Consider the following 16,232-nt stretch of genomic DNA (forward strand, 5'->3'; position numbering starts at 1 on the left):
GCACGTCTGGGCCCTGGAGATGCAGGAAGAACAGAGGGGGAAGCCCGTCCCCACGCCCGTCAGCTGCTCTCACTGGCTTCCTTAAGTCCCTCTGCCTGCGTCCCACAGACCCCGGGAACCGGTCCTCGCGGCCTGGAGAGGACACTGCCTGGACGCCCGGCCCGGGAGGTGCCCAGAGGTTCGTCCAGAGCCGCCCTGCCCGCTGTGACCCCCCCAGCCAACCGTCCCCAGGATGCTCGGGGGTTAAGGAGCCGCACTCCTAGCCCCTGGAAGAGCACAGGGTAAGGACGGAAGCACGCGTGGTAGGTCTGATTCACTGCTCAGCCTCCGTGTGTCTGCTCTGAGCCTGCTTTCCTGGCCTGAAAAGCACACGACATCAGAAATAACCGCCTGCCCTGCCGACGCCCCGGGCCCCCGTGCTGAGGGAGAGAAACATCCGGAAGCCGCCGGCGCATCGAGGGCGCGTCAGGCCCGCTTCCCGCAGGGACCCTGCGCCCCAGCTCTGGCCGTCAGCTCCTGGGTTCCTGCTCTCAGGCCTCAGTTTCCTCACCCAGAAGGCAAAGGGGTCAGAGTCGGTGACTGCAAACATCTCTCTGAAGACTAAGACTCCATGGTTATTTCCTCAGGTCTCCAGGGACCTCTCGTAAGCCCAGCCCCGCCAGCCCCGAGGTGCTCGGGGTGACTCCGTGCCTTAGGCTTGTGGGCTCTTGTTCTGCTCCCGGGAAGCACAGCTCCCAGACCCCAGGCATCACTCACATGGAAAGCCTTCCAGAGGCTTCCCTCTCATTTAGTCGTCAGGTTTTCTCAGTCGATTTCTTCACGATGCCCAAGCAAATGGCTCTGACCAGAGCTGGGTGGATTTGATGGGCCCTGGAGGTCTGGCCATGGGGACCCAGAGCAGAGCAAGTGGGGCCCTGCCCACCTGGGCGGAGGCCGACTGGCGGTCCTGGGGCCAGGCCTCTCCTGGGGGACCATGGTCTACTCCCCCCCCCCAGCGACGGGCTGCCCCCCAGTACAGCTGCGCCCGGGCCCGCGGCCTTCACTTGCAGGAAAGCCTGTTGCAACTTGGCTTTTCTTCCAAAATAATCTTCCAGACTCTGAATCCCTTAAACCACTTGCTGTCATTCTGCGCAAGGAGACTACTGAATTCTAAGCCAAGCAAAGGCTTCCGGGCAATTGTTTGGTTTACGCCTTTGCTGAGCTGATAGTTTGATGTTTATGCTGGGAAGTCTTCTGCGTACTTTACACACATTGAGGTCTTTAAACATGGGTGCCTGGGAGCAAGGAAAAGAGCCAGAGCGGTTAAGGCCGATATCTAGCCTGTCCTCCCGCCGTTGTGGAAGGAGACACGGGAGGCCTCCAAACCCACATTCAAGAGCGTCACTCTCAGCGCCAGCCCAGCCGGCCTGAGTTCGGGAAATGGCGGTGAGCCTTCCCTGCGGGGGCGACGAGCCCAGGCCTCCGGCTGTGAGCTCTCCTGGGCTGCCCGAGACGAGGAGGGAGGAGCTGCCTATGGGACAAGCGAGGGTGGCCTGGGCACCGCAGAGGGAGCCTCACGTCCCTGGCGGGACGGCCCAGGGGCGGCCGCGCATCCCGTCTGGACAAGAAGACGGAGCTGTGGGTGGAAAACACAACGGTCCGCGGCGTCCTCGCCGACGTGGCGGCAGCTGCCAGCTCTGGCCAGGCCCCTGTCACCGCACCGCCTCCTCCTCCACCATCCTGGCCCGCGAGCGGAGGCCAGGCCTCGGAGCCCCACCCGAGGTTCGCCCCCCTCGGGCCACGCAGCCACCACACGCTCCCCGAACGAGCGGACACGCCGGCTGTGACATGTGACCCCGACTTCCTGTGTGCCGGTGTCCATGACCGCATCCCAGCTTTCGCTCTGTCCTTGCCAGGAGGCCTCTGACCCCGGGCTGTGGACGGCCGTCCCGTGGAGGCAAAGCCATCGGCGCAGAGGCGGCGGGGGCTTCGGTGCCCTCGTTTCCGGTGAAACATCACAGAGGAAACCAGAAGCCGCCGTGCTTCCCGCAGCCCGCCGCCTTCGGCTTCACAGGCTGCTGAGAGGGTCAACTCTCCAGCTTGGAAACCGGCGCCTCTAATCACCGGCCGGGCAACAGCCCCAGCTGAGCGGAGGACCAGGGACGACCCACACCTCCGCACAGACCGCGCCCCGCCGGCCTTCTCACTTGCCAGTGTCTGAGAAGAAATGTGTCATCAGAACAGGCAGCAGGTCACCGAACATCTCCACCTCAACGAAGGTCTGCCTGTGAATGTCCCCCGTAACTGAGAAAAGCCCGCTGCTGATACCGCACGGCTTTCTCTAAAGAAAGAAAAAGCCCACGGCTTTAATTAAACTCCTTCGAGTCAATGATTCAGGAACAAACATATTCTTAAACTTGCCAAGGGCAAAAACGTAGGGCAAAACTGCGTAGGTCATTCAGACAGCAAAGAATTCTCTCCAGATTGCAAAATCTAAATGCCTTGACCTTACCAGAAAAAATCTAATGCTCTCTCTTGAGGCGTATTAGAAGCTGTTTGACCAGAAATGGAGCAATTGCTTCCTCTGAAAAACATGTATACACAAAACTAGGGGCGAGCCCAAAAGGCCCAAGATAACCTCGTGATCCAGTGATTTCTGGGAACGGCCAGAGAGCATCGTGCGGTCAGGGTGTGGGGATTAAAACACGCCGTGTTCATCAAGACCAGCTCTGAAAGGGGGAAACTCATAGCTCGAAGAGTTTCCAGCCAGATGTGTCATGTCTTCTACAGGCCTGTGACCTTTGGGTCACATGCTCTAGTCCAGAGTACTTATTTTACTGGCAACTAGCTCAGCACCTGGGCCAGTCGCCACAGGGGCATAAAGCTGCCACAGCCCGTCCTTCCAAAGGGCTACAGAGAGTTAGAAGGGCAGACAGACAGGGCAGCCACGGATAAGAGCCATTCAGCACAAGATATGCTGCTGCCTCTTTCAGGAAGTCCTTAAGGAGGACAAATCACCGAAACAAGATTTCTGAGGGCGGTGAAGGATTTTTATAAACCATCGAAAGAAGTGTGAAGCAAGAGGAAAAAGGCAGAAAAAGTATATCCGTTTCATAGTGAACTACGTGTCGTGGTTCTTAAATATAAAGAAAACAGTACGGAAGAAGCATATTTGGTTTTCTTACCACTTTCACAAGAAAAAAAATCATTTTATTGATCCTAAGTCTTACTCTGTTGTTCTCCCTTATTGTCGGCAGTTCAGAAAAACAGTGACACCGTTATAGTCTCTGGTTCCAAACAGGTTAAAGAGATGAACCGCTTAGCTGCCTGGATCTGGGTTTCTTGAGGATGCCACAAAATCAAAGATTTCTCCGGCGGAAGAAAGGAGAATGCAAGTTCCTATGCTTCCCGTGTCTCTGGACCACTGGTGAAACCATCTACTAAAGGCGTGTATCCTTAATGCCACTTGGTGGATATGTGCACAATTCTGTCGTGTTCAACCTGTAAATTGAAGGATTAAGTATCAAAGATGTTTGTTCGTTGAATGGCTGGTTAGTTGGATGCTTTTAACCACATGAACAAAATAGAACATTGCAGACAGTACAGTCCGCTTGGATTGAGGCATAACTTTTCCATTGAAAGTGGGAGCTGATCGAGCCCCAGTTTTAATTACGTAGAACTGCATCCTTCCAAATAACAATGAACCTGAAAAATCTCATCTCTCTCACTAGATGTGTTGCGCATTTGTCGTATCCAGTTACCAGTATTTACCAAGATAAGTAGGAACTCGTTTTCTAGTAGAGCAGTGATTACAGCTTTCCCAGTTCTCTAGATATTAACCGACATCTCTGATTGATGCCACCGAGAGACACTAATTTGTTTTTCTTATATCTGAGCACATTTTTGTTTCTAGCGCACCACACCTTCACAGCTTAACAGGAGGTAAGTCTGCAAACTTGGAAAAAGTTCCTCTCCCTTCCCTTTGGTCACGTGGCTGGCCCGTGATTTCTCCACCTGCTACTACTGTTCGGTTTGGGACATTGCTTCTCGTGCACGTGGAATCCACAGGAATCTCGGATGGCACAGCAGATTAAAACATGGAGCTGGGGCTGAAAGGAGACCGCAGGCCCTTCACTTAACCCCTTTGAGTATCCACTTCCACATCTGCAAAAAGAGGTGGCCACACAGAGCAACATTTCTGGTCTGTGACCAGCCGGGGTGAAAATAATAATGCGTCCACCCCGTGTTTTCAAAGCAAGTAGAACCACTTTCTTTGCTCCTTTTTTTAATATTGGATCCTTCTAGGGACACAGGGAGAAACGTGCGTTCCTGGAACTTGTATGATTGACTTGACTAAGAAAGTGCCAGTAAGAAAATGGTCACTGCTTTTAGCCACTGGATGGCCATCTGGACATATTTGAGACAGATCCACAGAGAGGCCACTGCGGCTGTGTCATTCTGACACGGCACCAGGACCTCTCACTGAGTGAGGCGGGCTGCACAGGGCCTTGGCCGCCTCAGTTTTCCCTTCACGGGGTTAGGAGTTTGCTGATGGGCCAGACCCGGGGCACCTCGGAGGTACCTGTAGCCACAGACCCCGACGGATGGTGGGTTGAGGTGCCCTGGCATGAGGGCACCTGCGTCAGTCACCTCCGTGAAAATGCTCGATTTCAAGTTTAAAAAGGGCAACAGTTTCCAAATAGCAGCTCCACGCAGAGCTCGTGTCTGCTCACATCACATAGAAAAGATGGAGCAGGTGTTACCAACACTAGTTATCAGACACACATTGTCTTTGAAGGACCAGTTTCTCCCAGAGTAGCACACAATAAGACAGAGTAACAGTGCAGGAAGAGAACATGCTTCCTGTTAATGCCTGCGATCTGAGGGAAGCCAGAACACACTTATGATATTTAAAAGACGTTCTCATCTTGTAACGAACCTCAAATCGTCACACCGGGTTTTAAAGTACCAGGGAGAGAGCTGGTCCTGTAACAGGCTCGTAGTCTCCTGTGTAGCTACTATAAGCCATGAGTCTACACCTGGGCGGTCCTCAGATGCTTTTCCTTACGCTTGTGTATCTAACGATTGTTGTTATTCTCCTGGTCCCTCCTTTGCACTCATCCGATGTCATTCATCTGGAGGAGAGTGGCAAGCAAACTAAAGCCTGGGCAGAGAGAGGGGAGACCGCCTGGGCTCGTAGGGTCCAACAGGGAGCACACCGGTGCCTCTCAGGTGCAGAGCCCGGGAGGGGTGGACGCAGAGGGGGGAAGCGTCCCAGAGCCATGGATTCGCTCTGATTTCCATCACTGGCATTCTGATGGTGGATTCAGGAAAGAGTTTAAATTCCTCTCACAGACAAGAAATAAAGCAAGCGCTAGAACTCCTTTTTTTTTCCCCCTAAGCACAAAACCCCAGGCACAGTGAATACTAATTTTTTCAAGAGGCAGCGTTTTCTTCTGAGAGGGACTGACTCTATCCATTTGTTTCTAATCAAATGCAAATGATGATGCTGGCAAATATCTCATCCCTATTTTCAGAAGACAGCCGCTGGAGTCAAGGGAATGAATCTTTACCCAATCTGATGACCACTGATCTTCAGATGTGTCAGGCGAAAACTAATCCCCTGTTATTACTTGCAAGTTTAAGGACTCCCAGCTCTTCAGCAAATTGGAAAAACAGTTTAAAAATCCTTCCCGTTATCTGGAGACAGGACTGGAAAGCAGCCGGGAAGCCAAGTGCACGAGCCCCCCCTGCTGGTGAAGCACATTATCACAAGTGGAGGGAAAAAATCACAATTTTTCAAAACCAGTACAATGAAACAGGCTAATGGAAAAAAGCAGTTTATGTTAAAAATTCATGAAATGGTTGTCCTTTATCCCATGGCTTTCCTCTCGCAGTGTTTAAATTTTTTAGCATAATGTTATTTTATTTGCCACCAAGAAGTTTATTGTTGTTTTGTTAATCATGATGCCAAAAAAGAGTAACACGTCAGTGCCACGTAACCCTGCGCGTGCTGTGATCACGTGCCAAGGCCCCTGCACGACTCACGTGTTCACGTGTGCAGACAATGAGGTCTCCATGTGGTTCATCAGAGTGTGAACCAAGTCACCCCTAAGAGGTAGGATTTCTTCTACAAACTTCTTGTTATTTGAAATCCCTATGTAATAAGCACTAGTTTTCTAAACAACCTGAGTTTTCATTTTTGAAAAACTGGACTGATTTTCTAATTTCACTTGTCCCAGATATTCAGCCCCACGTATTTTGGAGAGAGCGTGTTGACGTCCTAACCTCAGGTGTAGACCGGCACGTGGGGCGGGGGCCCTGTGTCCGGCCCCGTTTCCTTTTCTGATTGCTCACACTCAGAGGGGTGGCTGCTACCCGCCCCGCCCTGGCTTGCGGGGTGTCGGGTTCTGATTTTCCGGTAGGACTGACCTTCGAATTCCTCCTTCGCCTTTTAATCACTTACAAATAGATGAGCTACTTGGATCAGGATAGACACGGACAAAGAGATACCATTCCTGGCAAATAACTGTAAGATGTGAACAGTTCTGGCTCTTCTATCCTTTCTGAACACAGATAAGAAGGGCTGCATCGGAGAATCACTGACCCTTCCTGAGTTCGGGAGCCGAGTCCAGGGGGCTCCTTAAAGGGAAACTTGTGTGTCCCAGGCTCTGGGGACAGAGGCTGGGGAGCCAGGGGTGGAGGGAGGAGATGCAGGCAGGGGACTGGCCGCGGCTCCGGGGGTGTCGGCAGCCTCACCCGCGCCCCGTCCTCCCCCAACTGGGGTCACCTTCGCACCCAGACGGCCCCCGCCGTCATCCGCCTTCCCCTGCGGCCCCTTCCCTCCCCAGACTGTTTCCTCCAGGACAGAAACGGACCCCCTTGTTTACAGTGAGGCATGGAAATAAGTACCCACTCCCTACAAATTGTGAAATATAAAAAATAAACCAAAACCCACTGTTTTTAAGTACCCTGCCACTCCTGCCAGGGGCTCCCACCACTGCCTGGGAGGCAAAGGCTGGCCCTGCTCTGCCCGTGAACTGAGCATCGACAGCAGAGATGTCCTGCACGGCCGGAGCCTCCCCGCCCGGCTCCCCTCGAGTTGGGCGTGGACCCCTTTCCTCAGCACAGGCCAGCCTTCGATATGGCCTCAGAGTCATGACCCTCCCCCCACCCCCATGCTCCTTCAAAGAATAAAGGATGCTCTTCAGGCTGTGGGGAAGGAAGCTGGGAGCCTGCATCCCCTCAGCCACCTGTCGGAGGCCAGACCACATCAGCATCACAGGGTCCGAGTCAGAGCAGGTGACTCAGCACAAGAGCCAAAGGGTGGAAACAACCCAAGTGTCCATCAGTGGATGAATGGGTGAACAAAATGTGGCTTACACAGGCAATGGGATATGACTGGCCTTAACAGGAAGGAAATTCTGACCCAAGCTACAGCATGGCTGAACCCTGAGGACATTACACCAGTGAAAGAAGCCAGTTGCCACCGGACAAACACTGTGTGATTCCACTTGTATGGGGTCCCCTGAGCCATCAGATTCATAGAGAGAGTAGGATGGGTCTTTCCAGGGGCTGCGGCAGAGGATGGGGAGTTTGTGTCTACTGGGTACAGTCTCAGTTTGGGAAGATGGAAAAGTTCTGGAGGTGGATGGTTTAATGGATACACAACATTGTGAATGTACTTAAGGCCACTGAACTGCGCACTTAACGATGGCAAAATGGTAGATTTCACGTTACGTATGTTTTAGCACAATAAAAAAAAAAATTAAGGGTGACAGATGCAGCACTCCCCTCCCCTGCCACTGTGTAAAGGCGTCATCACCATGGCAACCGAGGCGCGTTTCTCAGCTCTTCTTCCTGTGCTCACCACAGAACTTTTCAGTGATACATAAATAAACATATTAAGCAGCAGCCCTAGAGTCTTAGGAAACGCCCTAATACGTAAACCTCGCTGGAGAACTATTTTTCTTTCCTTGACTGCTACTCAGAGGTGGCCTCTTAGTAAAAGTTGAGAGCTAAAAATTCTCTCAGCGAGTCTCTGTTTCAACCCCGTGCTTTCACATGTGAGGAAACAGAAGCCCCAGCGCTTGGCATGCTCAGTTCGCAGGGGTTTTTGTGTCAGGACCAGAGCCCTCCAGCCCCCAGAGGCTTGCTCTTTCCAGGAGGCCCCAGTAGAAAGAGGATTTCTTTGTTCCTTTGTCCACTTCTATTTGCTGAACCAAACTGCCAGAAGCTTTGGGGAATCAAGTAGAAGTTTTTCTTTTTTCCTCCAAAAACTTAAAATCTAGCTGGAGACCTGAAGACGTAAGATGGATGTAGGGAGAAGGCCAGACTCCCCTACGCGGAGATCTCCAACCGGGAAATTCACGGAATGACATAATGTTGCCGTCACCAACTTTGGGCCAAATAATGATAGACCGTGTTAAATGGATTTATTTTATTTTATAAATTAACATACAGTAAAATTGGGTTGTTTCTGGTGTACACATCTGTGAATTTTAACACACGTGTAGTTTCATGTGGCTGCCACCACAATAAGGGTACATCACCCCACAACCTCCCTCCCACTTCACACCACACCCTTCCCTCCCCCATTCCTGACCCCTGACAACCACTGCTCTGGTCACCCTCCCTGTAGTGTACTCTTTTGAAGAAAAGTCACGTGTATGAGATCATACTGTATGAAATCTTTTTGGAATGGCTTCTTTCACTCAGTACAATGCCTTGGAGATGCCTCTGAGTTGTTGCTCCTTTTTACTACTGCATGGTATTCTGTTGCACGGACGTACCACAGTCTGTTTATCCCTTTACTCAGAGACGAACATTTGGGTTGTTTGCAGGGTTGGTGATTACGAATTGAGCTGCTATAAACATTCACGTACGGGTTTTTGTGTGATCATAAGTTTTCACTTAAGATTCAAATTAGTTCCATCAAAAGATTGGAGACCAATATATTCATTACAAAAATCACTTCCAAAAATATGTAGTTTTTCTTTTATCATTCAAAGCAGGAAGTGGGATTGCTGGGTCATATGGTAAGTATTGATACATGGTTAGCTTTATAATAACTGTCAAATTGTTTTCCAGAGTGAGGGTACCATTTTGCATTCCCACCAGCAAAGCATGAGAGTTCCAGTTGCACTGCATCCTAGTCAGCACTTAGTATTGTCAGTATCCTTTATTTTAGCCATTCTAATAGGGGTGTAGTGGTGTCTCCTGATGGTTTGGATTTGCATCTTACTAAGAGCTAATGATGCTGGGCATCTTTTCATGTGCTTATTTGCGTTCTGCTCATCCTCTGCAGTGAAGTGTTTAGTCAAGTGTTTTGTCCAACTTTTTAACCTGGTTGTTTGTTTTTTTACCATTGAATTTTGAGAGTTCTTTACAAGAAGGACTTGTGGTTTCAAGTCTTTTGTCATATATATGATTGGAAATATCTTCTCCATCTGTAGTTTGTCTTTTCATTCTCTTAAAGTGTCTTTTGCAAAACAAAAGTGTTAAATATTGATCAGGTTCAGTTTATCAATTTTGTTTCTTTTATGGATCATGCTTTTGGTGTCAGGTCTATAAACTTATTGGCTACCCTCACGTCATGAAGGTTTTCTTCTATTTTCTCCTGTTTTCTTCTAAAACGCTATACTTTTACAGTGTAGATAGAGATCCATGATCCATTTGGGGTTAATTTTTGTATAGGGTGTGACTTTGGATTGAGGTTCATGTTTTTGGATATGGATGTCCAGTGGTTCCAATACCATATGTTGAAAAGACTATGCTTTCTCCATTGAATTATCTTTGCACCTTTGTCAAAAATCACCTGGTCCTATTTGTGTGGGTCTATTTTTGGACTCTACTGTGTTCCATTGAACTATGTGTCTACCCCTCCTCCAGTACGACACTGCCTATAGCTACGTAGGAAATCTTTAAATCAAGTGATGCGGTTCCTCTGATTTTATTCTTCTTTTTCACAGTTGTTTGGCTATTTTGGTTACATATAGTTTCAAGGTTAGTTTTTCTATAAAACAAAATCCTGCTAGGATTCTGAGTGGCGGAGCATTACATCTGTAGATCAGTTTGGGAAGAATTGCCATCTTTACTATTCATGGTCTTCTGACACATGAAGATAGTATGTCTCTCCACTTAAGTCTTCTTTGATTTTCTTCCACCAGCCGAGGGCCATAAATACACTAATTGACTCTTTCATGAACAGTTCTGACCCCAGATTCTGAGAGGTAGAACACAACTTACCAACTTCATGTGTTCCTTAAAAGATTTAAATTACTCTTTCTTCAAAAGATTGGCGACCAATGTATTCATTATAAAAATCACCAAAATATATGCTCTTTCTTTTAGCGTTCAAAGCTGGTACACATGATAAACATGATAAACGTTATTATTATCTACACAATACTTCATTAACTATGTCACAGCATAAATAAGTTTTAATAATATCAGACCTGCATATAGGACTGAACGTTCATTTATTTAAAAACCTTTTTGTAAAGTTTAAGAAATCTTTCTAGTTTAATCACAGAATGGGTGAATCAAAGTGCACGATGTTTCTGTGACTCAAAATCCAACACAGCCTGCAGAAAAATGGTATATAAAAACAAAAGTAAAGGGACTTCTCCAGTGGTCCAGTGGTTAAGACTCTGCGCTTCCACTGCAGGGGGCATGGGTTCGATCCCTGGTCAGGGAACTAAGATCCCACATGCCGTGCGGTGCGGCCAAAAAAAAAAAACAAAAAAAACCAAAGTCAGGGCAAATTGAACTAAGTTCTGAGCTGCTTTAATTATTTTTGGCCATTAGGGTGGTATCTAATAAATAACTTCACTTGGCAGATACATTAGACACGAAGATATTTTTCTTAAAATAAGTAAACAGTTTCCTAGCTCATCTGTTTTCTTTTATCATTCTTAATTTTATACTCTCTTTTACTGGAGAAGAATGTGTAAGGTGGGCCAGCAGTGACCGAATCTGATTGGTCTGTGAACTCAGAAAGGCGCTGGCTGAGAGACAACATAGCACAAGGAGAACCAGATTATTTATGTTCTGGCAACCCCAGCAGAGGGAATAAGAGTAAGAAGGATGGGGGAGCGGGGGGTCACCAGTTCCTGAAACGCTCCAGCGCTTCCCCTTGAGGGTGACATCTTCAAGTTCAAGTGCGCATGGCATCTGCTTCTGCCCACGCCATCGTACCCACATCATAACTCAGTCCCCCGGGCTTCCCCTGTGGGGAGCCAGAATCCTGTGAGGTCCCCGGCCCGGTGCAGGAGAGGGAGGCTGTGACTGTGCCACACGGAAAACAGATCACGTGCTGAGCCGGCCCAGGTGAGCTGAGAAAGCCGTGCCCAGCAGAGGCCGCAGGAAGGGCACTGCAGACAGCAGAACGTGCGGCCGGGGCGTCGGGAGGGTGGGTGTCGGGCAGCGGGGGGAAGCCCGGGAGGGGCAGAGAGCCACAGGGAAGTGGGAGGGGGCCTTGGCTCCAGTCAGGACCCGCAGAAGGATGGACTTTGAGCTCGAAGGCTGAGCAGGGCACGAAAAGCCACAGGGAAGCAGGAGGCCTGGAGGGCACGGGGACACCTCGTTCAAAGGACATCGAGGTGGCTGGTCTACTCAGAGCCAAGACGAGGTCTCAGCAAGTGGAGAAAACCTGGCCATGCCGTATGGTGCCAGGTCTCGGGGGCCCCCCGGCTGGAGAAAAGATGTTCATTTTGTGAAGCAGGCGCAGGGAACGGTTGTGGGGAAGGAGAGGAGGAGAGCATCCTTTGCAAACCCGTCTGGGCTGGAAAGGGAGGGGCCCGAACAGGGCTACCCCAGCCTTGGCCTTAATGTCAATGTGGGGAGAGGACAGATGTAAGGAATATTTTAAAGAAAAGCCTACAAGGTTTGTGAACTGAGTCAGTGGGGGAAATAGAGCAGAGAAAGAGGCCAGGGTGACTGCAGGGCTTCAGCCCTGGTGGATGCTGGTAGGAGGACCGTCAGCTGGGGACAGTCATAGACATTAACAGTAACTAGTACCAGAGATAATGCACCTGTAACTAGTACCGGGGACAGTGCACCTGTAACTAGTACCGGGGACAATGCACCTGTCACTAGTACCGGGGACAATGCACCTGTCACTAGTACCGGGGACAATGCACCTGTAACTACTACTGGGGACAATGCACCTGTAACTACTACTGGGGACAATGCACCTGTAACTAGTACCAGAGATAATGCACCTGTAACTAGTACTGGGGACAATGCACCTGTCACTAGTACCAGGGACAATGCACCTGTAACTACTACCGGGGACAATGCACCTGTAACTACTACTGGGGACAATGCACCTGTAACTAGTACCAGAGATAATGCACCTGTAACTAGTACCGGGGACAATGCACCTGTAACTAGTACCAAGGACAATGCACCTGTCACTAGTACCGGGGACAATGCACCTGTAACTAGTACTGGGGACAATGCATCTGTAACTAGTACCAGAGATAATGCACCTGTAACTAGTACTGGGGACAATGCATCTGTAACTAGTACCAGAGATAATGCACCTGTAACTAGTACTGGGGACAATGCACCTGTAACTAGTACCAAGGACAATGCACCTGTAACTAGTACCAAGGGCAATGCACCTGTCACTAGTACCAAGCAGAATGCACCTATAACTAGTACCAGGTACAATGTACCTATAACTAGTGCCGGGGACGATGCACTTGTTACTCCAGTGACAACCAGTCAGGGGTGCAGGTATCACCAGTGAAACTAAGCCCATTAAATGCATTAAATTCCCGAGAGGCCCAATTTACACTTTTCGGTGGGAACAGTGTCTTCTGAACGGGAAGGGTCCTTCCGAACCACAAGCACCAAGCCGGTGGGGGGGGGAGGTGTGCACGAGGCTTTGGCGCATTTACCTGATGGGCTTTCAGGAGATTCCTCTGAACTTCCAGACGTTTCCCGACCCCCTCATGCTCACTACCTCCCACACTCCCGTAGCAGGGACGTGCGCAAGCACCGTCCTTTCTGCCAGGGCTCCGGGCGAGGCCCCCTCCTCCTGGGGCCACCGGCTCGCAGGCTCTGTCGGCGCTTCTGAAGGTGGAGCCGCGTCCGGGGGCGCTGGCGGTGCTCCCTCCTGAGCTTGGCCTTCCCGTCGGGAGGGCTCCCGAGGGGGCGTCTGCAGTGGCCAGGAGGTCAGCCGAGGAGGGACCTGTGGGGACAGCACCGCCCAGACCCCACCCGCCGGGCTGCCTCCTGTGACAGCAGCCGCTTCCTAGCATCAGGTCTCCAAAAGCGTCCGGATCCACAGACGAGCAGAGGAAGGCAGCCTCCCAGACGGCAGACGGTCCGGCCTGCCCTGAGACCACGCACCCTGTCTTTCAGGATGGACACCACGCAGCCAGAGCCACCCACTACGGCTCCCTGCCCCCGAAGGCGCAGCACGGCCGGCCCCAAGACGAAAACCCCGTAGTGCACTTCTTCAAGAACATCGTGAGTGGCAGCCACGGGTGGGAGGGGGGGGATTAGAGGTGTGAGGGGCGCCCGGCCCTGCCCCAGTCCACGCGGGCCCGAGTGTGTCCCCAGGTGACACTGAGCTCTGATCCACAAGGGGTCTGAGTATATCTCCATGTGACACAGCTGTAATCCATGATGGGGGGTCTGAGTATATCCCCAGGTGACGCCTCCCACTTCCTCAGGGTGAGGTTGGCCTCGGGAGCCCAGGGCCAGCACCGGGTCCCAAGGTCTGAGCTGCATCTGCAGCTTAACTTTGTGTTAAAACTTTGAGTTCTACCAAAGAACTCACTCCTTTTGAGACTAAGCTAGTAGGAGATGCTTAGTTCAAGAATACAAGCTTTGCTCTGTTTACAATAGCCAGGACATGGAAGCAACCTAGGTGTCCATCATCGGATGAATGGATAAAGAAGATGTGGCACATATATACAATGGAATATTACTCAGCCATAAAAAGAAATGAAATGGAGGTGTTTGTAATGAGGTGGATGGAGTTAGAGTCTGTCATACAGAGTGAAGTAAGTCAGAAAGAGAAAAACAAATACAGTATGCTAACACATATATATGGAATCTAAGGGAAAAAAAAAAAAAGAGGTCATGAAGAACCTAGTGGCAAGATGGGAATAAAGACACAGACCTACTGGAGAATGGACTTGAGGATATGGGGAGGGGGAGGGGTGAGATGTGACAGGGTGAGAGAGTGTCATGGACATGTATACACTACCAAATGTAAAATAGATAGCTAGTGGGAAGCAGCCGCATAGCACAGGGAGATCAGCTCGGTGCTTTGTGACCACCTGGAGGGGTGGGGTGGGGAGGGTGGGAGGGAGGGAGATGCAGGAGGGAGGAGATATGGCAACATGTGTATATGTGTAGCTGATTCACTTTGTTGTAGAGCAGAAGCTAGCACACCATTGTAGAGCAATTATACTTCAATAAAGATGTTTTAAAAAAAAAAAAAAAAAAAAGAATACAAGCTTTGCAAAACTCTGGAGACGGTAAGAAGATCAGGGGTGCAGGGGCAGGAGGGATGAATAGACTAGGAGTGCCCGGGATTTGGGGGCAGCGAGTCTCCTCCGAATGATCCCGTGACGGCGGAGGCACCTCATACATCTGTCAAAATCCACAGAATGTACAACACAGAGTCCACAGACTTTGGTTAATGTATTGACATTGGCCCAGTTGTCACAAGTGGCCCACACGAAAGCCTGGGGTGCTGTGCGCAGGGCAGAGGGGTCGTGAGAACTCCCTGCAATTGCTGTGCAATTTTTCTAGAAACCTAAAACTGCTCTAAAAAATAACATCTTAAAAACAAAAGCAAAACCACAGGCTCTAATTATAAACTTTCTGTGCAGCAGACATCTAAGATGGTATTTTCATGTTCATTAGGGAGTTTTAGGAGTCGCACACCTGAGGGTGTCCCTTTTGAGGCTCGAATACCAGGGGCCCTTGACTGCCCACCCCAGAAAGGATGGTGGTGACATTCACCGTCTCCATCACCTGCGACAGGGGGTGTGTCACGGGAGCACACGCCAAGAAGAATTCGCCTCTGTGGCTGCAGAGCCTTTGGTGTGTTTCCCATCCTCTCAAACACTTTCTGTGTGCTCTGGAAGATCTAGGTAGCATTGGATACTTTCAAATTCTCAAATCGTATATTCCTCTCTCAACTAAAACAGGACGGGGACGCCGGGCAGAGACTGAGTGGGTGGCTTCTTATACCAATAGATACTAGACCCTCCCAACAGGCAGGAGCTAGCAGGGAACTAGCAACAAGCTAGGTGACAACAGGAGGTGACATGGTGACACCAGGAGGCTCTCACGAGGAGGGTCAGGGCTGCTGTGACGGAGGGACCCCAGCCCCGCTCACCATTCTCCTGTGTCTTTGCAGGTGACACCTCGCACACCTCCTCCATCACAAGGAAAGGTAAGACCTGCGAATGTATTGAGTCATCATCGCTTTACAGCCCTTCCCTGAAATCCCTAAACGGATCAAAAAGAGGGCTGGACTCAGAGCTCCCTGACTTCATCCCAAAATGTCTTGCCACGTGGAGCCCATGTAGGACAGGCTGAGACGTGCGTGACACCCCTTCCCGCCTGCTGCCGCGCAGACAGCACTCGCCATCCCAGCTCCCTTCCCTCTCAACCCCAATCTGAAATCCTCCCTGGGCAGCTCCCGGGGGCCACGGCCAACCACAGGATAGGGCGCGTGTGACAAAACCTGTTTGCCATCTCAGCACTGTGTTGTCCTGACTGTGTTTCCTGTTTCGTGGAGAGAACGTTTTTCCCACACTGATCACCATGTCCCTCTTTTTCTTTTCCTCACACAGGGGCGAGGACTGTCCCTCAGCAGATTTAGCTGGGTAGGTGACAAATGCACGTCCACCCGTTGCCTCTCCTTCCTCACGGCCACGCAGCTGTTCTGCTCTGTTTCAGTTGCTCTCTGGGCCCACCTTCCTTCCTATCCCACCCAGCTTGTCCCCCGCTGCTTCCGCCGCAGCCGGTCCTTCCTTCCAGCTGGGTTCACGCTCCTGTTTCCATGACCCAGGGCCCAGGCACCAAAGGGCTCCTAGGAGACTCCCCTGGGCTCCTCCCCAGGGAAGGAGCGACTCCATGTATGAGAAAATTCCTGATTTCCTTCCAAAACGGCAGATGAGGAAAAATGGGTCCCTGCAGTCCGCGTGTGGACCTGTCCAAATAGCCAGCACTCCCTCCCCTGCCAGATGTTGACATTTTGTGGAGAAAAAATGATT

General features: G+C 50.6%; 1 protein-coding gene across 3 annotated transcripts in view; it reads left to right on the forward strand.

Annotated features, from left to right (window-relative positions):
• MBP (myelin basic protein) overlaps window positions 1-16,232 on the forward strand; it is a 118,997-nt gene that overhangs the window by 93,007 nt on the left and 9,758 nt on the right. For 2 of the 3 annotated variants that reach the window (XM_061169307.1, XM_061169306.1), the window contains exons 5-6: window positions 13,354-13,461; window positions 15,371-15,406. In XM_061169307.1, the coding sequence (XP_061025290.1) occupies window positions 13,354-13,461; window positions 15,371-15,406 (144 nt within the window). Of the gene's footprint in view, window positions 1-13,353; window positions 13,462-15,370; window positions 15,407-15,809; window positions 15,843-16,232 lie in introns of all 3 variants that reach the window. The other variant, XM_061169308.1, reaches the window with a different exon arrangement.

This window comes from Eubalaena glacialis, chromosome 15 (assembly GCF_028564815.1).
Source record: "Eubalaena glacialis isolate mEubGla1 chromosome 15, mEubGla1.1.hap2.+ XY, whole genome shotgun sequence".
In the NCBI taxonomy this organism is placed as follows: Eukaryota; Metazoa; Chordata; class Mammalia; order Artiodactyla; family Balaenidae; genus Eubalaena; species Eubalaena glacialis.